We start from the raw sequence: 26,123 nt of genomic DNA on the forward strand, positions 1-26,123 counted from the left end.
GACATAATTTGTGGAATATTCATAAATTGTGCTAATTGTGGGTCGCTAAGTGCCTTCCGTGGCGAGCGAACGAGAGAAGGAGTGGTGTGCGGTTCTCGCTTTGATTCATTTCATCGGTGGGTGGGTGGTGGGTGGTGCAGCTCGAGGTGCAATAATAGAGGTGGGCCCACCGCCGAGGATGGGCCCCCGAGAGTGTGGCCATAATCGGAAACCAATTGACCATCGATAACCGGAGCCATCCGGGTGGCCGAAGTGAGTGAGTGAGTGAGTGAGCGAGAGTGAGACGCCATGTGGATGAGCTGATGAAGACGACCAGCACGGTGTAAGTTCCCAGTCTCCGGTGTGCCGAAGTGGTCATTTGTAGCCATAAACCGAGCGAATCGATTTCCTGTTTCTCGCCATCAGAGCTCTCCGGGTGTGATTGAGTGGCTCTCTCGGTCCGAAGAAGCCCCCCACAGAGCGGGGTGAGAAAGTGAAAGGCTGGGCCCATCCGGGAGTGATCGTCGGTGCAATATCGGATTCCGGTGCCCTTCGGTTGATCCGACCGGCAAGTGTCGATTGGTGCTGATTGGATCAAAACTATCGTGACCGTGATCCGTGATGCCGTCCTCCAACTGTGAGGCCGAATTTGGCGGAAATTAAATCCTTCCCCGGCGGGAGGTGTCTCTGCCGAAATTAATTGCGCTCACACTCGAGCACGTCGGCTGATGGTTGCCTGTGATTTACGAAAACACCCGTTCCGGCCCCCGTTTGAAGATTGTTTATTTTCGCCCGTCCGGGAGGCACTCGCATCAATTTGGCCACCCGATCGACACAGGCCAAGTTCCAAAGTTTTTACATTTTATTTAGAAAACTCCGACACAAAACACGAGCGAGTGGAATGCGTTGGACAAACGTGGCCCATTGTTTTGTTTTTATGTGCGACGCACGGCTGCCAGGCGAGCATCTTGGACTCGATAAACATCTCATTTGATAGCAAAATACCCCTTTTGATGGCGGAGCGCGGACGCGCGGATCGAAAACATCATTTTTCTCAGTTGACGATCAGGGCGCCCCCGGACACGAGATCAAACGGCAGACTCCGCGCTCCGGGTGAGTCCGCCGCCGTCGTCGTCAGGACAATGTGTTGATTATTATTATTTTCGCGTCGTCTCCGCGTCGTCAGCACGTCGCGGCCTCCGGGCTCGTGAAGTGTTCTCGCGGGAGAGAACGTTCTTTTTAACAGATGGGATGAAAAGTCCCGAGTTTAAAAAAGAAAACGGGTCGCCTGTTGTTCAAAATTGGTTTTATTTATCAACGTATGCTCCATCAGGAGCCACACAATCAATTCAACGGCTCTTTAAAATTTCAATACCCCTTTTGTGGAACGATTAATGTTTTGCCTTAAAATAGGTCACATTTTAAGTGATAACCTCTTCATTCGAACGACAATTTCTTACTAATGTGCAGTTTTTTTTACGTTTACAAACAGCCAGTCAGTAAGTGGGATCCAAATCTGGCGAACAGGAGGGATGAGGAAGCAATTCAGAGTTCAATTCTTGTAGTTTTGCCATCGTGCAATACGGTGCGTTGTCTTGATGAAACAAAATTTGTTTCGTTGCCATGCGCGTTCGTTTCTGTGCAATTTCGGCCTTCAAACACTTCAATCAACTCCTTATAATATTTACTGTTTAGTTCTCAAGATACTCGATGAATATTACAGATGAGGACCAGATGAGGATCGTTTTGATTCCGGAGTGAAATGATGAATCCATGTTTCATTTATAGTCAAATATTGATGTAAAAAATCCGTTTTTAACGCATAAACATGGCCCAACACTTTTCTAAATCATCAATAATTTCTTGTTGTTGGTCAACAGTGAGCAAATTCGGTACCCTCTTTGAGAAGAGCTTTCTCAAAGTCAAATGCTAATGCTAATCCGTTCTTTTGATATCTTTACAACGTCAGCTAATTCACCTTTGATTTTCGATCACTCAAAATGATTGTATGGATTTTTTAAATTCTTTTCTGGTGTTTCGCCGTCTCATTTGGACGTCCCCTGTTTCTACGACCACGTTTAAAGTCAGCACCAACCAAAATTTTATTGTTGTTTCTGATGGAGCGGAGTCCTTATAGCACTTTTTAAGCTGGTATTTTAACTGGTATTTTTTCCCAGCAAGAAGCAGAGCAAATTTAAAACACGAAATTGTTGTTGATCCGTTGGTTTGAATAACTCACAAACTTATGAGTGAAATATCAGGCAATTTTAACAGCTTTCTTTAGATGGTTAGTACTAACTGATGAAGCAATGAACGCAATAAGACTTGTGCCAGCTATGTGTTAGTCTCGGGACATTTCAACCCATGTATTACTTGCTTCTACTTCTTCTCGGCCGGGTCCGCATGCCCTGGGCGACGGATCTGCGGATGTTTCACTTGTCAAACAACTCGAGGACTCGCCCGGGCGAGACATGGAAAGAACGGTGCGGGGACGGTGTTACCATTTCTCGGATCCAGCATCAGCCAGGGGACGCGCCGGCGGTCTCCACTCTGCGCACACACTGCCGGGTATTGTTGTGGGGGATTTTTTTGTTGTGTTTTTTTGTGCGACGCGCGAAGTGCATTCCGCGGCCGGCAGCCGGCACAATGGGTAGCAATATTTCATCGGGAAGACTCCGCGGCCATCGCCGTGGGCCATTTAGCGGCGAGTGACAAAAGCAAAATGGTCCATCCAACCCGCCCGCCCGACGGGTGATTATGAGCATGTTCAACGAATGTAACTGTCTTCCAGCCCGGCCAGCCTGGCCGTGTTTGTTTTCGTTGTTGTCTGTCTGTTGGTTGTCTCTCTCTCTCTCTCTCTCTGTCTGTCTGTCTCTTCGCGTCTGTTCGCCCTGTGTTGGGTGCAAAACAATACAGCCCGATGCTCCCGGCACCCGCGCCTTCGTCGTCGTCGTTGTCACCCACGTTTCTGGTCCGACGAACCGGAAATATTTCGGTAAAGGAGCTTACATAAAACAGATGTTTGCCGTTTGCCGAGCCACGCGACGAGAAGAGTGACGCGTAGCGTAGCGATGTCGAGTGGAAATTGGAGTGCCCTCCACGGCGATCCGTTGCCACTTGGGACTTGGGGGCGAAGACGAAGCAGCGAGCGGCGGCCGTGTCTACGCCAAGAACACAAACCAGACCCGCTAGGCCACGTCCACATCCAGGTCCGGTTCTTTTGTTCCTTCGCGGCCGGCCCGCGGAGAAGCGCAACTCTGACAGGCTCGCGTTGTTTGGTTTACCTTTGACAGGTGACGGTTGCGCAAGTGCATGTCGTTCGTGTCCTGTGCGTTACTTGGAAGCGTAAACATGGCCACTCGGGTCGGCACACAGAACGGCAGCTGTCGGACGTCGCCTCAGCCAGGCAAGCCAGGGATTCATTCAACTCCACCGGCACTGGCCCATTCATTCATACATACACACCGACACGCCGACACATCGACGGAGAGGCCAAACTCCTGCAGCCCGTGTTAGGGCCCCGGAGGGCTAAATTTACAACCGGTACGGTTATGCTGCATTTATGCGCTCGCGAACCATACCAGCCGCGGTCCGGACTTCTTCTTCTTCGGCGGTAGCCCCGGCCGTGAGGTGGCCACTGGCGTGGTGAACGGGGAGGGGCGACGAACCACATTCGCCAAAAGTGCGTAAAGCGTGGAAAACGATGATGAAGTGCGTTGATTTTCCAGCTCTCTCCCCCGACGGCGCTGTCGCTGCCGTCGCCTGGGGTCCCTTGCTTCCACCGCAGTCCCTTGCTTGCCCGCCCAGTGGTGGAGTAAATTTAATTTTTGATACTTAATGGGTCCTCCACCCGGACGCTGATATGCTGCCGGTGCTCATGCTGCGAAGAGAGCAAAAGTTGAATGAATCGCAACGCGCCCCGTGTGCTGAATGAAGGGATGGCCGTGCTCTGGAGCTCGCCGGCTGCAGCTGGGTTTTGGGATCGCCGCACCATGCTGCCGATGATGCTGCAGTTCATTGACACTCGCGCACGCTCGTCGGTAAAAATAGGTGGCCCGCGAATTATCTAACCTCGCTAACGAGCGCTCATAATGGGCCACGGCACACCGGAGAATGGACCGCAGGACCAGAACCGCGCAGGCGGCAGAAATTTATTCCCCCAATGTAACCTTACCGAGCAGGAAGTGCTCGGATCGGTTGCTGGCGACCGAATGTGGCCTTGTTTTGGGGCGCATCTTTCGATGGACCTCAAATGGCTGAAATTGGACCCGTCGTGTTGTATCCCTGCAAGTTAATTCAGGACTTTGGCAGTGGCAGTGGTGTAATGTTGGTCGTCATTTTTTGTTTCAACTGATCGAGCTACAACTATATCGGGACGAAGCGACAATAGTTAACGAAGAGCAACGAGTGTCGGAGAGTCAACACGGGAAGTCAAAATCTTGAATGCGTAAATGACTTGATCCGATCGATCTACAACATAAGCATACTCAAGGATCAAGCGGACCCGGCATAGCTTTTGGACACAAAACATCCCGGAACTTAGAGCTCACGCGAATAAGAAAAACTCATACTTAATCAAGTCCTCGTAATGCGTAATAAGTTTCAACTTCGCATCTAAGGTCCCTCGCACCAGAGTCGTGGATCACATCAACTCGCGGAATGATATGACACTGAACTTACTGATATTAAGGAACGTTTTATCACACTTGCGAATTAATAGACGGATGACGTACAGGCAAACATAGTTGAGGATCATAGCATACCGTTATCGCAATATTGAACTGCGCAGTCAATTGGCGAGCCGATATCTGAACCCTTCTCGTCATTATTACCTGAAAGTATTAAAAATATGAAACATTCAAGTCGTATTGACCGAAGTGAAATATGACCAGAAAAGAACGACTAGTCATTAAACTAACCGACCTCGTCTGCATAAGCGATGAAGGTGATAAAGTTATTGACTGATTGTGTTTTATAATTGTTTGTGCATTCGTTAAGCACTTTTTATTTATTTCCGATTATTTTATTTGGCATGCTTCAGTCATAACTTTTAAAATGCTTTGAAGTCATCAAGGATTAAGTTACAGTCATTTAATGATTGCCAGTTATTGTAAACTTGAAGCTGAGTTATTGAAAGTTTTAATTTTATTGTGTATCTGATCACTAAGCAGATGAGCATAACCGTTTTATCTTAGATTGGCCGTATTTATTAAATTTACTTAATAGTTAACTAAATCTAACTTAACAAGACTAACTTAAGATGCATGTGGCATCTCCTCTACTACAGGATAGCCTTATCCCGGGGTTGTTTGCATTATTGTTGTTTTCGGGTTTGGTTTGTTGTATTGTTTTCTGTTGCAGATGGCTGAATGTGGATCTTTTTATTGCCAGTAGCTGCTGTTCCGGTTGTATTTGTGGATGATGCCGCTCAAGGGGCGTAGCCTTTGTTTATAGTTTCTTCAGCGGCTAGAGATTCTATTGCTAAACAACCCAACATTTAATGTATATCTACGCATAAAACAGAAAGGTTGAAAGGACGAGAAGACAAAAGGAAAAGGACATGCAGGTTTTACAGGATAAAGTTGTAGATGATTTTCAAATAGGCGATGCGACAGCTCGTCTGTTGTTTGTTTTTGTTTTTCTTATCGAATGCCTCGTGGTCCACTGACAGTCCGTCAGTGGAAATCCGTCCGTCAAAATCGCTACACTCGGCTCGGTATCGTTATCACCGCATATTTGACGAATAGATATTTGTCCTTTAGTTTAGATAAATTAACTTACTTGCATAACATCAACCCACAGAACCCTTTGTATTGACGTTTCAATCTTCTTCTTTCCTTCCAGAACTCCCCGGAACGAGTCGTAGGCATGTCGTAACTTGTGGAGCGGCTGCCCCTGGAGTTGGTCAGAAAGTGAACCAAACCGCCCCCGACACACACCATCAAACAAACACACACGGGAGGAGGACTGTCATGGTGGTCGCAATGGAATCCTTCCTGAAGGCCGTCGAGGCGGGCCAGTGCGAGGTGGTGCGTGCGGCCCTCGAACGGCGGGGCGCCGCCGCCATCGAGCTGGACTTCCAGGATCCGGCCCGGGACGGTAACACGGCCCTGCACCTGGCCGTGACGGCCAAGCGCAACAAGATGCGCCTGATCGAGCTGCTGCTGGCGGCGGGCGCTGACTGTGGGCTGCGGAACCACCACGAGCGGACACCGGCGGAGCAGGCATTCGCCGCCGGTTGCCGGCATGTGGCCGAGGCGATGGTGGGCCGCGAGCTGGACGGGTTGCCGGCCGACCGGGCCTTCCGGCGACTGGTGGCCCGAGGGTCGGTCGAGCTGCTGCGCATTTTCCTCGAGAAGCGCGCCTTCGACATCCACACGAAGATGAAACTGATGACGCGAGCCCTGGACGAACTGTGGGTGGTGCGTGGTGTGGAGGTGGGTGACGCGATGCGTGCCTTCCTCGAGCACGAGCTGATCGCGCACAGCTACGAGTGCGACGCGACTGGCCAGCGGATTCCGCCGGCCGTGGAGGGCGAGACAGAGGCTGATCGGCGCGTGGAGTTAGTGCGAAGCTATACCAAATACTTGAGCGAGCGGTACGACGGGGACAACCTGGCCGACCTGGACGAGGAGTTCGTGGTGCGGCTGCGGGCCATCTGCGAGTGTCTGCACGTGCTCGGCGACAGTGGGATGCCCGAGGACCTGATCCCGCTGAAGGAGGCCGCCTACCTGGCGAGTCTGTTTCTGGGGATCCTGGAGAAGCGGGCCGGCTTCGAGATCTACAAGCTCGTCCTGAACCGCCCGATGATCGTTCGCTACCTGACGGCGGTGGGCGAGACACTGGTGCGGGTGCGCGCTCGGTCCACGGAGTGGATGCCGCAGCTCCTCGAGGATATCGGGGAGTGCATCGCCGAGCAGAAGCTGGCCCAGTACGTGGCTCGCAGGCGACGGGCTTGCCCCGAACTACAACGGATCGCTGAAGGAAATGTGCAGGACGATGAGCGGATACGCGCGGAGCTTGCCCGGCCCGAGTTTGTGGCCCTGTCCCAGGGCGAGGATGTGGCGCAGTTCGTGGCCCATCTGCGGCGGAGCGACCACCCGTTGACGGTGGGCCAACTTTGGCACCGACGGCACCCGAAGCTCCGCCTCTCGAAGCGACAGCTGGCATATGCGGCGGCCAAGCGTGAACTGCTGTGCGGTGGGGTGCGTCGCCGCGACCGAACCACGTTCCGCTGCCTTCGGCGCTCCTACGAACAGGTCCGCCAGCTGCACACGGTGAAGCGGGCGGCTCACTACATCGAGGGTGCGCTCGTAATCGATCTGGACGACCGTCCGACTGAAACCCTCGGCCTGATGGCGATCAAACGAGTCCTGCAGTTCCTTGCCACCGACCGGAGCCATCGGCCACGGTTCACCCGGCTAATGGACAGTCTGCTGGGGCATCTGCTGGAACCGCTGGGGGCTCGCGAGGCAACGAACGTGCGGGAAGCCTTCTCACCGCGCTGCTCGGCGGCCAAGTATTTGCCGGTGGGCGGCCGACGACAGCCGCCAGCGTCCCTGCTGACGATCGAGCAGGCGCGAGGGATTCAGACGCGGCTCCGGGCGGTGTACCGGTATCTCCTGTACGTGATGCACCTGCAGCTGATCGCGGCGTTCAAGACGTTCCTCGGCACGGCGTACCGATTGCGGACGGTGGCGCAGCTCCGCTCGTACGCCCGCTACGTCGGCGAGCACAACCTGCACACGCTGAGTTCGCTCCGCTTCGAGCACGCGTTCCACGACGAGCCAGAGACGGGACGGGTGGTGGGTGAGCTGAAGCGCGCCTACCGCGGCATGGCCAACGAGCTGAAGCTGCTGTCGTTCGTCGAGAAGAACATCCACTTCCGGTTCTACCACCTGCAGTACCATCAGACGCGGCTGCGCGTCACCCTCGCCCAGTTCGCCGTCGTGTATCGGGCTTTGCGGGCGAACGGGGATTACGGACGGACGCGGCGGCTGCTCCACTCGTACCTCACCCAGACCTACCACCGGTACGACATTTCACGGGCGATCTCCATCTCCGACGCGAACCTCGCGCTGAAGGAACTCCTCCGACCGTACGCCGGTATCGTCGGTGAGTGCAACGAGGACACGCGGCAAGTGGTGCGACACCTGGAGCAGCTGCAACGCCTAATGGATCCGAACTGCCTATTCGGGATCCGTGTCTCCACCCGACCAAAGCCGGAGGTGTCGACGGAGCCGGAGACCGATCGCTACGAGCACCTGACCCGCGGGCTGCTCCAGGAGCGAGGTGCCCCGCCGCTCAGCGAGCCGGACTTTGCGGAGCTGCACTGCAAGCTCCACTCCGTGTACTGTGAGGATGTGTTCCGAGGGCTCCCCCAGCGCCACGCCACCGTCGAGGGGTTCTTCCGTACCCGGGGCCTCCAACTCCCGGCGGCAGGAGCTAAAACCGACGACGAGGAGCTACTGCAGGAGGTGTTCGATGCGAAGGTCAACGACCTGCTGGAGCTGGTGGAGAAGACGCTCGAGTGTGGGTCAGCCGAAGCGCCCGGGTTCCCGGACGCGATCCGTGCCCTTCCAGCGTTCGTGCAGTTCGCGTTCGAGTTCGCCCTCCACGAACTGCTCGAAATCCTGGCGTCGGTCGGGGTGCTTCGGTCGGCGGCGGCATCGACGACACCGATCCTGAGTGGTTCCCGACTGCGGACGTTCCTGGGCGGCAGCAGTGACTCGCTGGTCCTCGAACTCCTGACACTCCCCTCGAACGCGACCCTCTTCCTGAACGCAATCGCCTTCCGGCGGCACTCCTTCCGCCTGTACCCGGCCTCCGAGCCGGGCGACGGTCCCACGACTGCGACGTCAGATTTCGAGCGGAAATTCACCGACCGACTGCAGTGGCTGGCGGAGCAGCGCGCCCTGTTCGATGCGGTCCACCACCCCGACTGCGATCTGACGGCACTCCGGGAGGGGTTGCGGGGTGCTAGTGAGGTGCTCGCCGGCCGCAGGTTCGGCTCGTTGGCCGGCGGTGAGCCGTGTCATTACGCGCTCGTCGACGCCGCGCTCGTCGGTGACTTCCGGGCGATGATCGACCTGCTAACGGACCGTGCTTCCGGTCCCCGCTCACCCCGCCACCAGCTGCTCCAGTATCTCCTTCGACGCACCACTCGGTCACACTTCGTCGCGACGCGCATCGATCGGTTGGCGCCGGAAGAGCGACGACTGTTGGCGCTGTACCTGGGAGCGCTGGCGGGTGACGTGGAGCTATTCGGGGCGCTGTTGGTGCAGTACGGGGCACACGGGGAGCTGCATCGGTTCGTGCACTCGGACGACCACGGGTTCGTGGAGCGGCTACTGGGGGGGCTTCCGGCGGACTTTGACTGGGGCCGGACGGACCCCAGGACCGGCATGACGGTGCTGCAGCAGGTGACGAACGCGGGCAACGTGGGTGCGGTCCGGGTGCTGGTGGGACGCATGTCCCGTCAGCAGCTCAACTCCCCTTGCCACGCCCGCTACACCGCCCTGAACCTGGCCGCCCGCCTCAATCTCACCGAGATCGTAAGGACACTGGTGGAAACCGGCGTGGACGTGACGCTGGCCGGTGACGATGAGCGACTTCCGGCATCCTGGCTGATCCAGTACGGGAACGAGCGTGCGGTGGTGGGGTTGGCACTCGAAGGAGTGGAGCTGACGGCGCTCTCGAGTGAACTGTGCCTGCTGCACCGGGCCATCGAGTACGACAACGGGGACGTAGTGCGGTACCTGCTGGAGGACGCGGCCGTTGATCCTGCGCGCGTCTACTCGAACTGCGCCAACGTGCTCCACGTGGCGGCCGGGTTCGGGCGGTGCGCCATCCTGCGCTATCTCCTGTCGCAGCCTTCGCTCCGTCGGCTGGTGGACTGCGGGAACCTGGTGAAAAACACGGCGCTGGCGGTGGCCTGCAAGGAGCGGCAACTACGGGCGGCCCGTATCCTGCTGGAGGAGGGCGGAGCGAGTACGGAGCCCACCGGGGAGTACGGTCTCAATCCGCTCGCCTTTGCCCTGCTCACGAACAGTGTGCGGTTGGTGAGGGTCCTGCTGAGGCACGGGGCCACCTTCTCGAACCCACCCACCTCCGACACCCAGCCACTCAACCTGGCGATCCGGACCGGGAACGTGCGATTGCTGGAGTTGCTGCTGCGCCACGGGGTGGACGTGAACGGGGCACCGCTCGCCTTCATCAACGCGGTGATGGTCGGTTCGCAGGACATCGTGCGGTTGCTGGTGGCGCGGACCGCTGCGCACGTTAACCACCGGGACGAGTTTGGCCAGACAGCGCTCCACGTGTGTGCGGAGCGAGACGAACACGAGCTGGCCGAGGAGTTACTCCGGCACGCCAGAGGGGCCGCCATCAACGCGAAGAATCGTTTCGGTCAAACCCCGCTCCACGTGGCCGTACAGCGGGGCCACGTGCGGACGGTGCGGGTGTTGCTGCGGGACCGGGGCTGCTCGGTGGACGAGCTGGACTATCACGGCGAGACGCCCCTGATCCGGGCGGTGGTCAGCGATAACCTGGCGTTGGTACGACTGCTGCTCGCGAGCGGCGCTAGCATCGAGCGGCTCCGCAACAGCGACCCGCCCGTCCTGCTGTACCTGGTGCAGGAGAACCACGAGCGGATCCTGGACTTCCTGCTCGAGCACTACGCCGGCCAGTTTGATGCGAACGCGCAGGACACGCACGGGAACACGCTCCTGTACGTGGCGACGCAGCATAACCATATCAACATCGTGAAACTGCTGGTGGACAAGTACGGGGCGCGCCGCAACCCGCAGAACCACAAGCGGCTCACCCCGCTCATGATCGCACGGGCTCGGGCTTACGACGAGATCTTCCACTTTCTCGAGGCGCGCCTCGTCGAGGAGTAAGCTAGCCCAGGACAGTGGAGTCTGGTGGCCGTCTATTTATTGCCATCGCCGGGAGGCGTTTTTGTTTTGTTTTCTATTGCTTACGGAGAGGGAACGCGGAGGAGGAGCCTCCGTTGCCCGCGTTTAATTTATTTGTAGTCTTTCCGCCGGGTCTGCCGAAGGCTGCGCGGAACGATGTGCCATAAATGTATTTGTTTGTTTTGTGTTTGTACGACGACGCTGACGGGGCGGACGTGTGTAGCGGAAGTGTGAGCGAACTGTCAGAATTTAATCATTGTCCTGTCCCGGGCCCCGTAGGACACTTGTAAGCCCAGTGACTGTGTATCGGTGTATCGCGGGGAGGTAGCAGCAGTAGTGCGCCGTGCGTGTCTGTGCCGAGCGAGAAAAGGTCGGCCCGGGCTCTGTACTTATCCGCTCCGCAATTGCTCCGTGCGTGCGTGAGCCGCAAGCTGTAAATATCGTGAATTAATATTTAGAAGAAAGCCCGACGACGGCCGCGAGGCGGTGCTCCGGTTGCAGACTGTTGTTGTTGTCCTAGGACATTCCAGGTGATCCAGTGCGAATGTTACGCTCAATCGGCCAGTGCACGCACGCACGCACGCACACAGCCAATGCTTTGTATCCGTGTCTGACCGTGCAGCAGCAGCAATGTTAGTGTTAGTAGAGCTCGATAAGAGTTCGATGTAACGGCCATGTGCCATTTGACGCACGGAAACGGCGCCATTTCACGAGCGGGCGCCTCCTCACACATACAGAACGGGGGGGTCCCCCGCTGTGTAAAAAGAGATTAACGTGCCACAATCCCCCCCACACAACCCAACTAGGCTAAGTTCGTTCGTTTTCTATTATTTTTATCTCCATTAGTTTTTGTGGTCCGCCATTATTGTTTTTGGTGCGTGCCGTTGGCTGCCTCCCGTTTGGCCGTCGGCCCAGATCGCTACCCGGTTTGGGGCGGGCCGTACAAAATGGCAGCTGTGGCCGCGCGTTTGTTTGTGTGTTTAGATTTCATTTAGAGAAAAAAAAGGAGGCAACAGGGACGCGGCCGCGAATGCGAACGCGAACGTGAACGTGAACGCTCACACGTCCACCGCACGCTGCCCGTACCTTTTTTAGCCAACATTGCCGTGCCAGAACACCGTTAGAGGTAGAGATTTGGTCCCTCCCCACCCGAACTATAAGTACTTACCGCTGAGAATTTGTGCAATGAGAGAGAGAGAGAGAGAGAGAGACGGAGGATGGTGGCCGCGCCCTCGCGAGATTGTATGATACTTGTCTAGTAAAAATTATTATTCAACCATTCAGCAGTAGCAGCAGCAGCAGCCAGAATCAGCCGCCGGCCCAGGGTCGGGACTTGAGTGTGTCATTTTATTTGTAATCAGTAAAAATAGTGCGCGAGTGCGGAATGTGGAGTGCGGAGTGGCGAGCCGAGGAGAGAATATCGAAATAAACGTATTGTTTTTTGATAATACAAACATCAACCGCTTGCGGGGTTTCATTCGAACAGAACGACGACGATGGAGACGCACGGTGCTTAAGAGGAAGGAGTTGAAAGATTTCGCCGAGGGAAGTATTTCGATGCGTCAGAGTCGACGGTGGAGTGAAATGTTTCCTGGATTCAAAAGTCGACGTACGCTGTATGTCGATGCGTTCGAATCAATTGGTTTTCCAGATTCTATTTTAAGTTTTTAATAGTTTTCATGTATTTATGGGAAAAAATGGTGCTTTTCATTCTACCATCGGTAAGAGTTCATTCAGACTTTGGTATGTTTCCGTCTCAAAGTAAATATTGATACTTCCTTACCATTCACAAACAACGAATAACTTGCAAACAGCAGCAAAATACTCATGCTGTGAGTGGCACATGCTGTCAATTCAAACATTTGAAAGAAATGGTTTCCATCGTTATGCAGCGATTTTAGAGGTAAGATTAGAATTTAGCATTTATTTCAGTGTTTAGTGAAACATTCACACAGTGAAGCAAACAAATCAAACTTCACCTTTTATTTTATTGTTTTATTTTGGTTTGAAATATTTCATTCCGCATTCAAAATTTGCCTTCTGACATTATGACAACTTTCATTATGAAACTTGCAAACATAACAATAAAGAAAATAGCAACTAGAACGTCCCTGCCGCAGACCCTCAATTATAGACCCTCCTGAGCAGCGTGAAGTACGAATAGGACGCGTTTAGCAGCGATTGAAACATCTCCAAAGTCATCGGGTAAACGTTTCCAATCGTGAGCTGCGATTGTGGGTCAAAAGAAGACGTAAAGTTACCCGTGACGCCCAAAACCTACCAAACTGCTCACCTCGAGTGGTCGCTGGGCGCGCAGTGTGATCAGCAGGAGCTTTTTCTTGATCGAATTATCCACCTCGAGCCACGGTCCACTGTAGGCCGCCTCGGCAATTCCCATGCTCTCCTCACGCACCTCGTTCGAGTGCCAGTAGAAGGCGAATATTTGTGACAGGATCATGAAGATGTAGGCGCCAACGATCACAATTTGCGCCATCACACTAATCTGAGGGACACAATTGCAAAAGGATTACCGGCGTTAATAACTGACTTTGCAGGCTGCGAACGACTCCTTACAATATTGAGCAGGAAAAGAAGGGCACAAAGCATCAACCCAAAGGACAGAAGCTCTATCAGACAGATGTACGTCACCAGGCCGTTTAGATCTTGAATAAAACTGTAAAAAACGGTTCTTCCAGCTTCCTGTTCCGAGGCTTGATCAGCTTCACCCGGTATCCTGCTTACCGAATTATCCGCTTGTGATCTTCGATGAACTTTTCCAGCTGCCGATCGAGTCTCGGTGTGGCTTTTGAGATTTTCTCTGCCCGAAACGTACGCAATTGGTGCTGTAGGGTTTTGATCTGTACCAAGCCAAACAGGGTACAGGTCGCGTAGAAACTAGTGAACGGGATGTACATGCAACAGCCAGGAAAAGTAAGCACCAGCTGGGTAATGTAGAAGATTTCATACTGCGGAGAGTCGAAATTGTTGACGCCCGGAATGAACATGCCATACGGCAGACTACGCTGCCCGGTGAAGAGCGGATACACGACGAAACACCCGCTGATGAAGGCGCCCAGGGCGAGATTGGAAATGGACAGGACCCGTGCTCGACGCGTGTAAACCGTGATGAGCTTCGCTATCACTGGATCATCGATGTCCTGGCACGAAGCATTGGGCTCGTTTAACATTATTTGCACACACTTGCCAGACGGCCACCAATACTTACACGAATCTGTTTGTAGACGTTGGCGGCACCATCGAGAAAGAGTTCGTACTTCTGCCGATTATACACCAGAATGAGGGTACGCAGCTGAGCGGATCGGAGCGGAAAACCACACATTAATGAACCGCAGCCGGGCCAACGGCCCAATCATCATTCGAAGCACTTGCCACGGCATTAAAGTAGAGCACCGCAAAGTAGGCATTGATGATGACCTCTTCGATGTTCCCCCACGCCCGGTAGAGGTCGGCAAACATGAACACGTTCAGGATGGTCACGGGGATGATGCTGATGTACCGCCGCCAGTTGTGGATGAGGACAAACGACCAGAAGCGCCAAACGCGCACGTTCACCGATAACAGCGGACAGTCCAGAATATCCATCTCCCGAAAGGGGTCCTAGCCGCTGCACCCAACCGAAATGAAGTTATTAAAAACCACTTAGAGAATGATTCGGAAAGTGTTCCCGCGGACTGCTTTTAAACGAATTTTCTGTGGGGTCCACGCCCGTTCCAGGGATGGCTGGTATAAAAAATTCATCTACGTTGAAAACGCGACGGACGCCACGGACCCTTGGCCCGGTTTAACTCTTGTGCTGGGACTAGAGAAAATTCCATTGTCGAGCACCGTGGTCCGAGTAATGAATTGGATCAGTTAGGGCGGGAAATTAAAGTTGGCCCTCCCATCGGCCACTCTACTGTGGCTTCGTCGTACGTAAAAACTGTCATATTTCATCCTCGTGGGCTCCCTCCAGAAGGGATAGCTACCGGGCAATTAGTGTCGGCAAACGGATCGTGCCTCTGACCGTTACCAGTGATCCATCGTCCTTCCTTCGGGCGGCCGTGTATCCTTATTCGATAATTGACGGTTCCGTGCGGTACGGTACTTAGGAACCACGCTAAACGGTGCTAGCCTGTTTGTCGTTTTAATCCTCGCGCCGGCGAAGGCACACCTTCCCTCGGGGTGTATGATTTAGGTGCGAACCTGGCAATTAATGTCACCACCGGATCGCGTGCGGTGGCCGATATGTGTTTGGACGTGAGAAAGTTCAACAGAAAGTCACACGCGGCATCGGAAGCTCTGGGGAACGCTGCAATGGGAGCTAATTTTAATTGTTGTATGGGAAACAAAGAAAACGGTGCCAGTCCTTGAGCGCCGAGAGGGTTTTGCAAGTGTGTAATAATTGTTTCACGTAATTTGAACAATCAAATCAAATAATCAGTTTCTGCACATAGTTTTGCTATTACCGGATGAATCGATTGTATCCTTTCGTTATTGAACAGACTTGCTGTGTCAGCAAAAACCAAGATAATAATATGGCAGAAAGCACATAGAAAGTCTAGGGCATACCATTTTGAATGCGTTGTGTTCGTTTTATCTTCCTAATTTAACAAATTATATTGACTTAATTATTTAAAAGAAGTTTTGTTTGCTTTCGGATACGAACCGGTAAACTTGATGGAGGCGCAAGGTCTTTGGTGAAAAGTGGAAATATTTCAACGAGTATTTTTCCACACCGCATTTCTCTTTCGAAAAATTTTCGGAGAAATATTTCACCACCCTTTGTTGCATGTTAAAACAATTTATTATTCACTATTTGAGGATTTTGGAAAACGCTATTGAAACTTATTGATCGTTTTGTGGAAGGGAATGAAAATTTAATTGGCAATCAAACAAAGAAAACATGGTTCGTAGTTTAAAGAGTACTCCCGAAATAGAGCTTCCCAGCGGAACCTATGCTCGAGTGAATCACGTCTTTTTTTTTCAAATGTTTGATCAACATGAACTGAACTTTTTGTCTCACAGCCTAATTAAAATCAATAATTCGGTCAAGAAAGTTCCACTCCAGTAAGTCTCAATTAAAAGTTGGCGTTGTGCGAGTGTTGAGAACCGAAGCGTGCACAAACGGCAAGCGAAAAGTTTTGCGTCATGATGAACAATAATCCGTGGCACATTATGATGGTGTTCGGGGTGGAAAAAGAAATCCCCCCGGCCGGTTCAACAGTAACGAGCGGGGAGCAAAGTCTTTCAAACTTTCGCCCGGCAGGGGCGGCTAAAAGAGTGGTCTTAAAATAATCCCATCATCGCCGGTGACGAATCGATGCTATGATTAATCACGATTTTGTGGTTTCTCGCCTTTCGCCGTCACTTTGTAGAGTCAATGTTCGAATCCGCAACCTCATCGTCCCCGCAGGAAGTGACACCGAAGAGCGGCGTTGCCCAAGCGATCGTTTCAATTATAAACTCTCCTGAGCAGCGTGAAGTAGGACGCGTTCAGAAGCGCGATTGCAACTTCTCCAAAGTCGTCGAATAAACGGTTCCAACCGTGATTGCGGTTTAGAGCAGGATGCGGTCGTTGGTACAGCGTGCATTTCAATGGCCACTTCAAACACTCGCTCCGAGTGGATCGCTGCACGCGCGAGGAGAGTTCTCCAGAAGGTTTTCCTTGATCAAATTATCCGACTCCTGCGACGGCGGACGCCATTAGGACACCACACCAGCACACATCGACTACCCGGTAGAGATTATCGTACTTTGTGTAGAAGCATTCAAAAACATGTAGAATAATCGACATCGTACATAATCATTGTGAGTTTGCAAATATTACATTTCGAGCTTTATGAGTTTCCCTGTTTTGCTGAATTTTCCAATAAAACTACCCGATTGAACCAAGAGCAAGTTTGGGCTTGGACGATCGATGATTGTTCAACAAACTGAATTCCGGTCCACTTGGTACGCACCGGCGGAACGATCCACAGAGAGAAGGAAACCACAAATTAATGAACCGCAACCTACCGTAGCCACAGTGACCAATCAAAGCAGTGGCCACGGCGTTAAAGTAGAGCACCGCAAAATAGGTATTGATGATTTCCCCACGCCTGGTCGGCGAACACGCACACACCGATTCACCGATAACAGCGGACAGTCCCGAATGTCCCGATGGGGTCCTCGTTTCTAGCGAATGAAGTTATTAAAAACCACTTAGAGAATGATTCGGAAAGTGTTCCCGCGGACTGCTTTTAAACGAATTTTCTGTGGGGTCCGCGCCCGTTCCGGCGATGGCTGGTATAAAAAATTCATCTACGTTAAAAACGCGACGGACGCCACGGACCCTTAGCCCGGTTTAACTCTTGTCCTAGGACTAGAGAAAATTCCATTGTGGAGCACCCGAGTGGTCCGAGTAATGAATTGGATCAGTTGGGGCGGGAAATTAAAGTTGGTCCTCGGGCGGCCAACCTGCTGTGGCTTCGTCGTACGTAAAAACTGTCATATTTCATCCTCGAAAAATGGGCTCCCTCCAGAAGGGATAGGTGCCGGGCAATTAGTGCTGGCAAGCGGATCGTGCCACTGACCGTCACCGGTGATCCATCCTCAGCCTTCCCGGTCCTTATTCGATAATTGCCGGTCCCGTGCGGTGAGTTCCATTATCCTTTGGCTTTAGGCAGAAGGGCATAGCTTTTTTGTGTTTTCGTCGTTTATGATTAGAATTGAAACCACTTTAAGTGGTGCTGATATTTCAGTCAAGTATTATTACTTTTATGCTAAGCAACATATTTTGGGTTGTAATTGTATAGAAGAGGCAATTATAGGAATTTACAAGGAATTGCCATTTCCAATCTTGTTCGAAACTACGATGCTTTGTTGAATCCCACCAGCATAGTTCACAAAGGAAAAGGTGCTGGGGGTTGCGCTTTAACAATCTTATTATCCTTCCGGCCGCTGGTGGCCGCACCGAAGCATAGTGCATCTGTAGTGCCAATCGAATGCATTACCCATTTACTGTGCCAATCGAACGGCGGATAATTATGTACAAAGTACTGGCAATGTATTTCCTTCGTCCATGATCGGAATAATGGTAGTCGGATCACCATTATCATCACGTAAACCCAGCGCGCTGCTCTGGACCGCGTGACACTGAACGCAATCGGTGTGTGCTTTCGTGCGACGGAATTGCAGGATTCCCCTTTTCTTTGTTCCCCAATCGTAATTAGTCCCCAAACGCCCGACCGTGTCGCATTATCGATACGCATTATGATGAGTGCATTGTGCATTTTGGGCCGCAATATCCGCCACTGTTTGCATTCGCGAGACCTGACATTTTTCTGCAAAGTCCGAGTGATGCGTTAATTTTACAGTGTTTCAATTTTCAAAAAGTTCTGCAAAAGTTTAGATCCGGGAAAATAGTTTGTCATTAGCACGGGTCATTTACTGTGAAAGCTGGACGATGCCGTTAAAGTGCGTTCCCGAACACTCTCGTTCGGTGGAATGCATCCCGAGAGTCAGTCGCTGCAAAGTTCAATTATGAAACAGGAAACTTTTGCTCGCCAAAGCTCGCCTTTAAATGCGTCCAGCCGAACCGACCAGCAACTGGAAGTTGTCAAGAAATTCCATCCGAACTCATCTCCCGAACCGATGACGACAACGACAACGGAATGGGAATTACTTCGGAAGGCATAATCCGGAAAACGAGAAAGTTGTGGAAAAAGTTTTCTTTAATTTACTCTCGGCCAGCGCTAATGGGTGCACCCTGAGTTCGGGAGAGTTCGGGAAAGGATTTGCCGCGATGGCCGACGTCCCATCGTCGGCCAATTCAATCTTTTGAAACCCCACAGTAAGTCGGGTCGGGGAAATTACATCAGTTTTAAGTATCGTGTTACGAAATACCACAAAAATCTATCTCGGGCCACAGATTACGCTTCCACTGCTGGGTGCTTACGACGAAATAATATCCGCCTAGGACCCACCACCAATTGGTCTATAAATGCTAAGGAACTACACGACTACTGAGAGAGGATTAAGTCGAAACAAATCGCCGGGGCCCATCAAGGGACAAATCGTCGAGCAAAAGCTCTGGGGCCAGTCAGTCGCCCGAGTGGCACTTTAGTCCGTGCACAGCCGGCTTCCGGGGAGGACATGAAATATGGAGTGTTCGCCTGTCGCCAGTCGTCTCTAAAGCCTACGCGACGAGCGCCACCAAAATGAATTTTATTCACACTTTTACAACTTGACGCACTACCGAAACGGGTTGGCTGGCCGAAGGCGCCATGGGCGTCGTCCTGAAAACCGCAATCATCGTGCCACGGACGGACGGGCGATGCTTTCGATGATGTTGCTGATGGTGGTGGGCACATAAAACGCCACCAGCCAAACGCAACGCAGCGGTTGTGATGGACGACGGCCACGTGGCCCGTGGCAGCAGCAGCAGCAAATTTAATTTTAGATTTTTGCCACTTCTTCGAACGACTCCCCAACGGCGGCGGCGGCTGACGGAGTGATGTACCTTTCAGCGACCAGACCCGCGGTTAGCATCCTCGCTGGCAGTAACAAACTAGACACACGCCTTAAACCTCACGCCATGTTGCCACTTTGTAGCCAGGACGAGTTCGCTTCAAAGTTTGTTGCGAGCTGTGAAGAAGCTGCGAACGGAGAAGTAAATTAATGCCCCAAAGCCCTGCGCCAAAATAAAAATGTTCCACAATTCGTAATGCCACCACTCGGTCGTCGTAATCGTCGCGCAAAGACTGTTAAACATACACTTTCCAAACAACCCATCCATCGGTCTATTTGCTCGCTCGACGTCGGAGACTAATTCACCGCCATCCACTGCCCCGGTGCGCTTGTCGAAAACTTCTTAACTGTCGATTCCGGTGCCTAAACTCGGGCCCATCCTACGCCGTCCGCCGTGAGCGCGTTGAACAAATTAACTAATTGTGTGCTCACCGGAACTTGTTGTTTTGGTCTCCGGTGAAACCTGATGTTGTGCTAGGGAGTGCCTTAAACCGGCCAATGTTTGTTCCGTGTCCCGTGTTTCAACGAAGCTTCGGCACAGGCTCAAAAAAGGTACAAATAAAACATTGCACCGAAATGTTTCGTTTCGAGGCACGGAAAAAAGTCTCGTTGACTGATACAGAGAGAGAGAGAGAGAGTGTCCTGGACCCCAGCCCCGGCCGAGGTTGGATGATGAGCCCTCCCTTCACACACAAATTACATACCCTCATGGGCCCCCCACCGGAACAGCATACGGCCGAAGTGCTTTTGCGCGTTCCGCGTGCGCGTTCATTACGACGGTTATGTTGCCGTTGGCACGTTTACGACGGAAGTGCGGTTTTATACCGGGCACGGCACGGCACGCACGGGAACGCATTGCTGTTTAATGCTGTGAATGGCACCAAATCGAACGACGGCCTCTAAGCCAACGGCGGCCTCAGCTTTTCGGGGAAATTTCCTGGTGCCAGGACAACCGAAACCGGTCACCACACCGGTTCGGAGGTGAGGCCAGTGCGATATGATAATTTTTGGTAATTTATGGTTGCACAACGGTGCGGCCTCCTGAGTGCGGATTACCCAGGCCGGGGCAAGCTCCCCATCCCCGGAGTGTTGCATTGAGCTTTCCGGTGCAATTTGTCAAGTCCATAGTCTACAGTCCAGGGGTGGTTTGCGAGTTGCCAATGTGTTGCTACATGCTGGGTTGTTCAGTAAGTTATGTTGGTACACCGTTCATATGAACGAATGTGAAAGTTCAATCGGTCATTTAATTTCTTTTTACAAGTCATTTAGTGTCGACGTGTTGCAGTATTTTTTACAATGGAAAAAATCAAGTATCGTGCGGGGGTTGAATTTTTATTTTTGGAGGGTTGCAAAGCGAAGGACATTAATGAACGAATGCCGAAATTATTTAAGGAGACTTCGTCCTCAATAAATAGTAAAATGATGTGTTGCTGAATTTAAACAATCTTCCTCAAGGACGACTGAAAACAGCAAAAACCCCTGAAATCGTAGGAAAAAGATAGGATATCGTATCGGACAATCGTCGAGTGACTGAGGGAGATTTAGAAGAAGACCTTAAGCAACTCATTGGGCAATGTATGTAGGAATGAGAGAGACGAGCACGAGAGAGCGCGAGGGAGAGCGCGAGGGAAAGCGCGAGTACGAAGCAGGGACTGCTGATCGCGAGCGGAGAGAGCGATCGGCAGTAGTGATCGAACAACCGAACATGGTGGATGGGTAATAAAGTATAATCTAAAAAAAAACCCTTCCCCCCTTTTCTTACATGTATGCAAAATGTTGGCTGAAGTATTGGGTCTCAGAAAGCTGTGTGCACATTCGAATGTAACTTGCTCGGCATCATTTAGAGCGTTTTCGAAAGGATAAAGTAAAGCACTATGGATGAGGCTTGGGTCTATCACTATGATCCTGAATCAAAACAAGGGGCTAAAGAACGGTTCCGAAACGAGTTCGTGTCCAGAAATTGAAAAAGAATTTTGCTGGCAAAAATTCATGAATTAAAGTTCGAATTGTAGGAACGTCCATCGTATTCACCGAATTGATCCCTCGCAATTTCCATCTGTTTCCAAACATAAAAAACCATTTGTGGAAAGCGATTTTCATCAAATCAATTTTGGGATCGAATTCATGAATTGGAGTCTCGTTGGAAAAAGTTACATTACCCGGTGTCCTCAGTATGAGAAACTTGGTAAAAATGTATGGCAGGCCAAGAAACTATTAATCTTTTGCTAGAGTTCCGTGAGTTACTTTGAGTTGCTTTTGAGCGCCTTATGTTCATGAAATATTTCACGCATTTTTTCAATGTGAACGTTGAAGCCAAATTTCCGTAAGTTTGTTTTGCCTTCCAAAAATATGGCTAGTTTTTCGACAGCGGATCAGATTTTGACAAAGATGGCAATAGATGGAGAAGGAAAGGAAACTGAAAAATCAAAGCAAAAACAAACGAACTGTCATTTCACTCACTGGCGCTCACGGAATTTTTCGCCCAAAAGCTGCTACTGTGGACGTTAGCATATAAAAAAAACCATAGAGAAAACTCATACTATGGACGAGGCTTTAGAAGTGTTAAAAAAGACCATACAGAATAATGTATTTCAAAACATAAAATTGTGTTCTTCCTTATCCGAACCGCAAAACCTATTGAACAACCCAGTACATCCCTGACCCAGGCGCAACCTGGTAGCTGGGGTAGTTCAATATTTGCAAACATCACAGACTGCAGACCACGGTCCGGCTATTTGCTCGGCGGCGGTGAGTGATCCGATGTCGATATGAAAATTGCCGACCCAAACCAACGTACCGCGGATGTAGCGCGCCGGTCCAACCATGATAACATCAATAACGGTTGTCCGGGCACGGCCCGTTGGGAGCGGCCTGATTTTTCGCGAATGAAAACCGTGCCAATGAGCCGGGGCCCGAGCAAATTCCACCAAATCATCCCGGTCCTCCGCGAGCTTTGCCGGCCCCGGGTTAGCGCGAAACACACGCCAAAAACCTCGTCCTAATGCTGGGCCAATGTTTAACTATAATTAATCGGAAGTTCACTGATAAACCAGCATGCTTCCGATCCGGCTGACCCCGGTGGTGGTGTAACAGCCAGCGGGCGGTCGGTGCTCGTTAGCGCTGTTGTTGGTTTTCCACATACACTCGCCCATGGCAAGCGCCTAAAATTATTGGCCACCAGTTCAGCGGGTGGGAAATCTGTTTTACAAGGCTTACGGGGCAACGATCGGCAGCCACGCAACCGAAGCGCACACTCGCGGGGCTCACTCGGGTTGATGAATACGGTCCATTAAGGACCCCTCCGAAACTGGGCCAGCACCCGTTTGGCCATTCCGGACACGTTTGAGTGGCGCCCCGTACTCTATCTTCGATATTATAAATGGCGCACGGACCGGAAAGCGGAGCATCAAGCGACGTTCGCCTAACCCATCCTCGGCGTGGGATGGGACAAAATAATTTTAATCTTGTTCTTTTTTTTGCGGTGCCGTGCCGGGCATCCTTTTCTTCTCGACTTCACTCGGCCAGGTTATGTCCTCATCAGGATCGGGAAAGGTAGTGGCCGACCGGTGGCGCCCAAAAGGGATTAAGACCGGGCGTTTTTTCCCACGTTTTGCTCTCGTTTGCTGCGGTCCGTTGCTGAGTAAACACAGAACCGACTGGCCCAAACCGTCGGGTCGGGGGACCCGGGGTCCTGTCAGCGAGATACTCGACCGCGGAAGATGGGTCCCGTTGATTGGTGCGATTCCATTTCCGGCCCTCCGGCGCGGTGCAATCCGGTGGTCGGTCGGTCCCGCAAGTGATTGCGGGATAAAAATCGCTACGACATGGCGTCAAACTGTCATCCGCCCACGAACTGCCATCATTCATATTTCTGCCGTCTGCCTTGCTTTTGACGTTTACACTTTCGCTGCGCCACGTGGGCCAGTTGCCAGCCTTTTTTGCGGATCTCTCTCTCTGTGCTGGGCTCGCCGGACGCCAGGATGTCGGCGCCAGGCGCCTGCCCGCCACGATGGAATCGTTGCGGTCCTATCGGATCTCGCCTTTCGCTCCGTGGTGGTGGCGGGGTTTGACCCACATTCCCGCGGTTTACCGGCACCGGGAAGAAGTCCTTCGATCCTCTGATTGATAATCTATCGCCAAAGACCTGAGCCCCGCTTCGGAATCCAATTTGAATGCGCTCGCCCGGTTCGTTCCGTCCACTTAATTAAATCTGCTGGCGCCCGCTTCGACATCGGAGCGGAAAAAAGGGGCTCCGGTCCCGGTGTTGACAGGACGGTTCAATTAGTTGTCCACATTGTTGCACATCCCGGACTCAACGGCGGATTTCGGTTCGGGAAGGGTGTTAATTAGTTCGATTATTACCTATCCATCGCCCGTCGGAGCAGGAGCAGATTGTTCGTAGGCCAAGGCGCAGTATTGGGCTGTTTGCATTGGGGGGGAGAGTAGAGCGGGATCGGGAAGCTTCGACCGTTGTTTCCTTCGGGCTAATTTGAACAATGCTCGTTACATGTATCTGCGCTATCCATTTTATAGAGAGTCTGGATATTAGACCTCAGATTGTAGCAAAAATCGATCGAAACAAGCCCAACGTAAGCCATTAATGTTCGCAGTTCATTCGCGTGAATTGCACCGACCGCCGGATGTCCGGTGTTCATGAGGAGTTCACCCTTCGGTTGAATTGGTGTTGGGGAGCAAACATCGAATCATCCGCAGCATTTGCCTAAGCATCCGTTGCGACAGTTTAACTCCGAATCGGAGTCTCGGAATCCGGAACCGAAACCCTGCAGGATGTGGATTATATCGATAACAGCATTGAAAAATTTAAATGACCAAAGGAAACGTTGGCTCCATTCGCCGGCGGCAACTGCAAACCTGAAACTCCGAATGCGGAGCCGTCACGGTCCTGGGACAGCTCAACATGCACGAAACAAAGGCACCGGCTCCGTTTCCATCACCCCGGTTGATGCAGGCGACAGGCCCAGCATTGAGACGTCTTGCGTCCTCGAGGATCCCTTTCCTCCGGCGCTGGCGCTGCCAAAGTGGATAAGAATGCGAATAAGTGGACTGTGTGTGTTTAGCCGGAACCGGGCGGTGACGAGGGCCCTCCGTGCCTGCCGTGCCTGCCCGGCACAATGCGAGGCAAACATGAGAGGAAAATCTGCCTTTTGTCGAGTGCATCCATTGTGACGCGTCTCGGTGACTCGGTCTCCCGGTGACGCTGCGTGATATGCTCGAGCCACGCCTCGGTACCGGTATTTACGTGCTAAGTGACAACAATGTCAGCCGAGAAACCACACCAAACGGGACGCCTCGTCGTGTCCTGGCACTCGACTGCGCCTGATGGAAAGCCCTTTGAAAGTCACTTGTTGAGCTGCTGGGACCCGCGTTGATTGCAAAACCACTCGGACCGGCGGACTTCCCGGGAAAAGTTTATGAAAACCAAACGCACCGGACGTGGAATCTTATTCCGATCGGGCGAATTGGACGCTCGCTTTAATGTGGCTACCGTGACCACTTCGCACGCCAAAGTTTCTTTTTCATTGCGCCAGGACAACAATAAAAAGCGGGACAGGCGGGACAACCACGCCCGGGGAACCGACCGACCCGTGGCCCGACACAGCGACTGTCACAGAAATGTAAAAACTTTGCTTGTTTATGGTGCAGTCCGAGGTGCTCTCCGGTGTGACCTTCGCTGATAATTATGATTGTCTTCCGTCACGAAAAAGCCATGAAGAAAACTTTACCCATCCAACTTTGCACCGTTCCCGGGGAGGCCCGAATTGATCGGACCACTCTGTTTCAGTGGAGCGCCCGTCCGAGGACCTGCGAACTGCGAACGGTGCAGCAGAAGAATGCAGAATATCACCGGCATCAAACGGCGAGTGCAGCAGTTAAAAACCCGGCAGCGCCCTCAACCGGAAGTTGCAGTTTAAGGCTGGCAGCGGCAAACAGAAATAGTTAATTGTACTTAAAGCGTCCGCTCCCTTTGAAAGAATGGGTGGAAAAAAGGCACCCACAAAAAAGGGTCCTGGCTCTGCGGAAAGCGAAGCGGCAGAAAAAAGTCCCGGCCGCGTCCCGGGCTCGTTGAAGTAATTTCCGTTGGCTGCCAACTCATCTGTGAAAAACCAACTTAGTCAGTATCTATTAATTGCTCCTTTCTTGGCCGGGCAACGGGGCACCCAAGCACCAGGCACCAGGTGCCTGGGTCCGTGCCAGGGAAACGCCGAGAAACTATAAAAAGGCGAACCAGAATGGCCGCTTTGGGGCGGGAGCAAAAAACCTGGCGAACACTCACCGAAAACCCGGGGCAACGTGCAAACGGAGAATTCCGATTCCGGATGAATGAAACAATTCCGGACCGGGCGCAAAAGCGAATCTTTCAATTTTGAGGATTGCGGCAAAGTGATGCGATGCCGTTTTATGCTGCGTCGAGGAGTTTATGTTTTCGAAGATCGACAACGGAACACGGTTAGCACTGGGCGAGGATTAAACGGCACCCTTTTTGGGTGTAACGCACGTCCCGACTGTCCCGATTCCCGAAGGTTGCAGATTTTTAAGAATGTTTTCTTGTGCCCTACGACCAGGGCGCCCGGTTGCTGTCAGTCCGGGACACAAAAAGGCAGCCCGACATCAATTGGAATTCCAATCGAGCATTCGATTCGGAGCCGGTTCGGATAGTGCAACATAGTGCATTCTTTGCGAACATGTTTGGTTGGC

General features: G+C 52.2%; 2 protein-coding genes across 2 annotated transcripts; one reads left to right on the forward strand and one right to left on the reverse strand.

Annotated features, from left to right (window-relative positions):
• Positions 1-5,963: 5,963 nt before the first annotated feature.
• Positions 5,964-10,880, forward strand: LOC131210961 (uncharacterized). Its single transcript, XM_058204295.1, has one exon. It carries the CDS (start codon positions 5,964-5,966, stop codon positions 10,878-10,880), a length of 4,917 nt encoding a protein of 1,638 aa, XP_058060278.1.
• A 2,142-nt stretch (positions 10,881-13,022) lies between these two features.
• On the reverse strand, positions 13,023-14,501 carry LOC131211655 (odorant receptor Or2-like). Its single transcript, XM_058205226.1, has 6 exons — positions 14,289-14,501; positions 14,125-14,208; positions 13,641-14,056; positions 13,473-13,572; positions 13,192-13,401; positions 13,023-13,124 (listed from the first exon to the last, which is right to left on the reverse strand). The coding sequence occupies exons 1-6, from the start codon at positions 14,499-14,501 to the stop codon at positions 13,023-13,025; spliced, it is 1,125 nt and encodes a 374-aa protein (XP_058061209.1).
• Positions 14,502-26,123: the final 11,622 nt, after the last annotated feature.

This window comes from Anopheles bellator, chromosome 2 (genome assembly GCF_943735745.2).
Source record: "Anopheles bellator chromosome 2, idAnoBellAS_SP24_06.2, whole genome shotgun sequence".
NCBI lineage: Eukaryota > Metazoa > Arthropoda > Insecta > Diptera > Culicidae > Anopheles > Anopheles bellator.

What these genes read in the sequence shown, in the direction of transcription:
- LOC131210961 (XM_058204295.1), top strand. Translation starts at nt 5,964, where the DNA reads ATGGAATCCTTCCTGAAGGCCGTCGAGGCGGGCCAGTGCGAGGTGGTG.
- LOC131211655 (XM_058205226.1), bottom strand. Translation starts at nt 14,501, where the DNA reads ATGGATATTCTGGACTGTCCGCTGTTATCGGTGAACGTGCGCGTTTGG. An exon ending in GATCACAAGCGGATAATTCG is followed by an intron (nt 13,573 to 13,640) that starts GTAAGCAGGATA and finishes CGTTTTTTACAG; the next exon opens with TTTTATTCAAGATCTAAACG. An exon ending in GCGCCCAGCGACCACTCGAG is followed by an intron (nt 13,125 to 13,191) that starts GTGAGCAGTTTG and finishes CCACAATCGCAG; the next exon opens with CTCACGATTGGAAACGTTTA.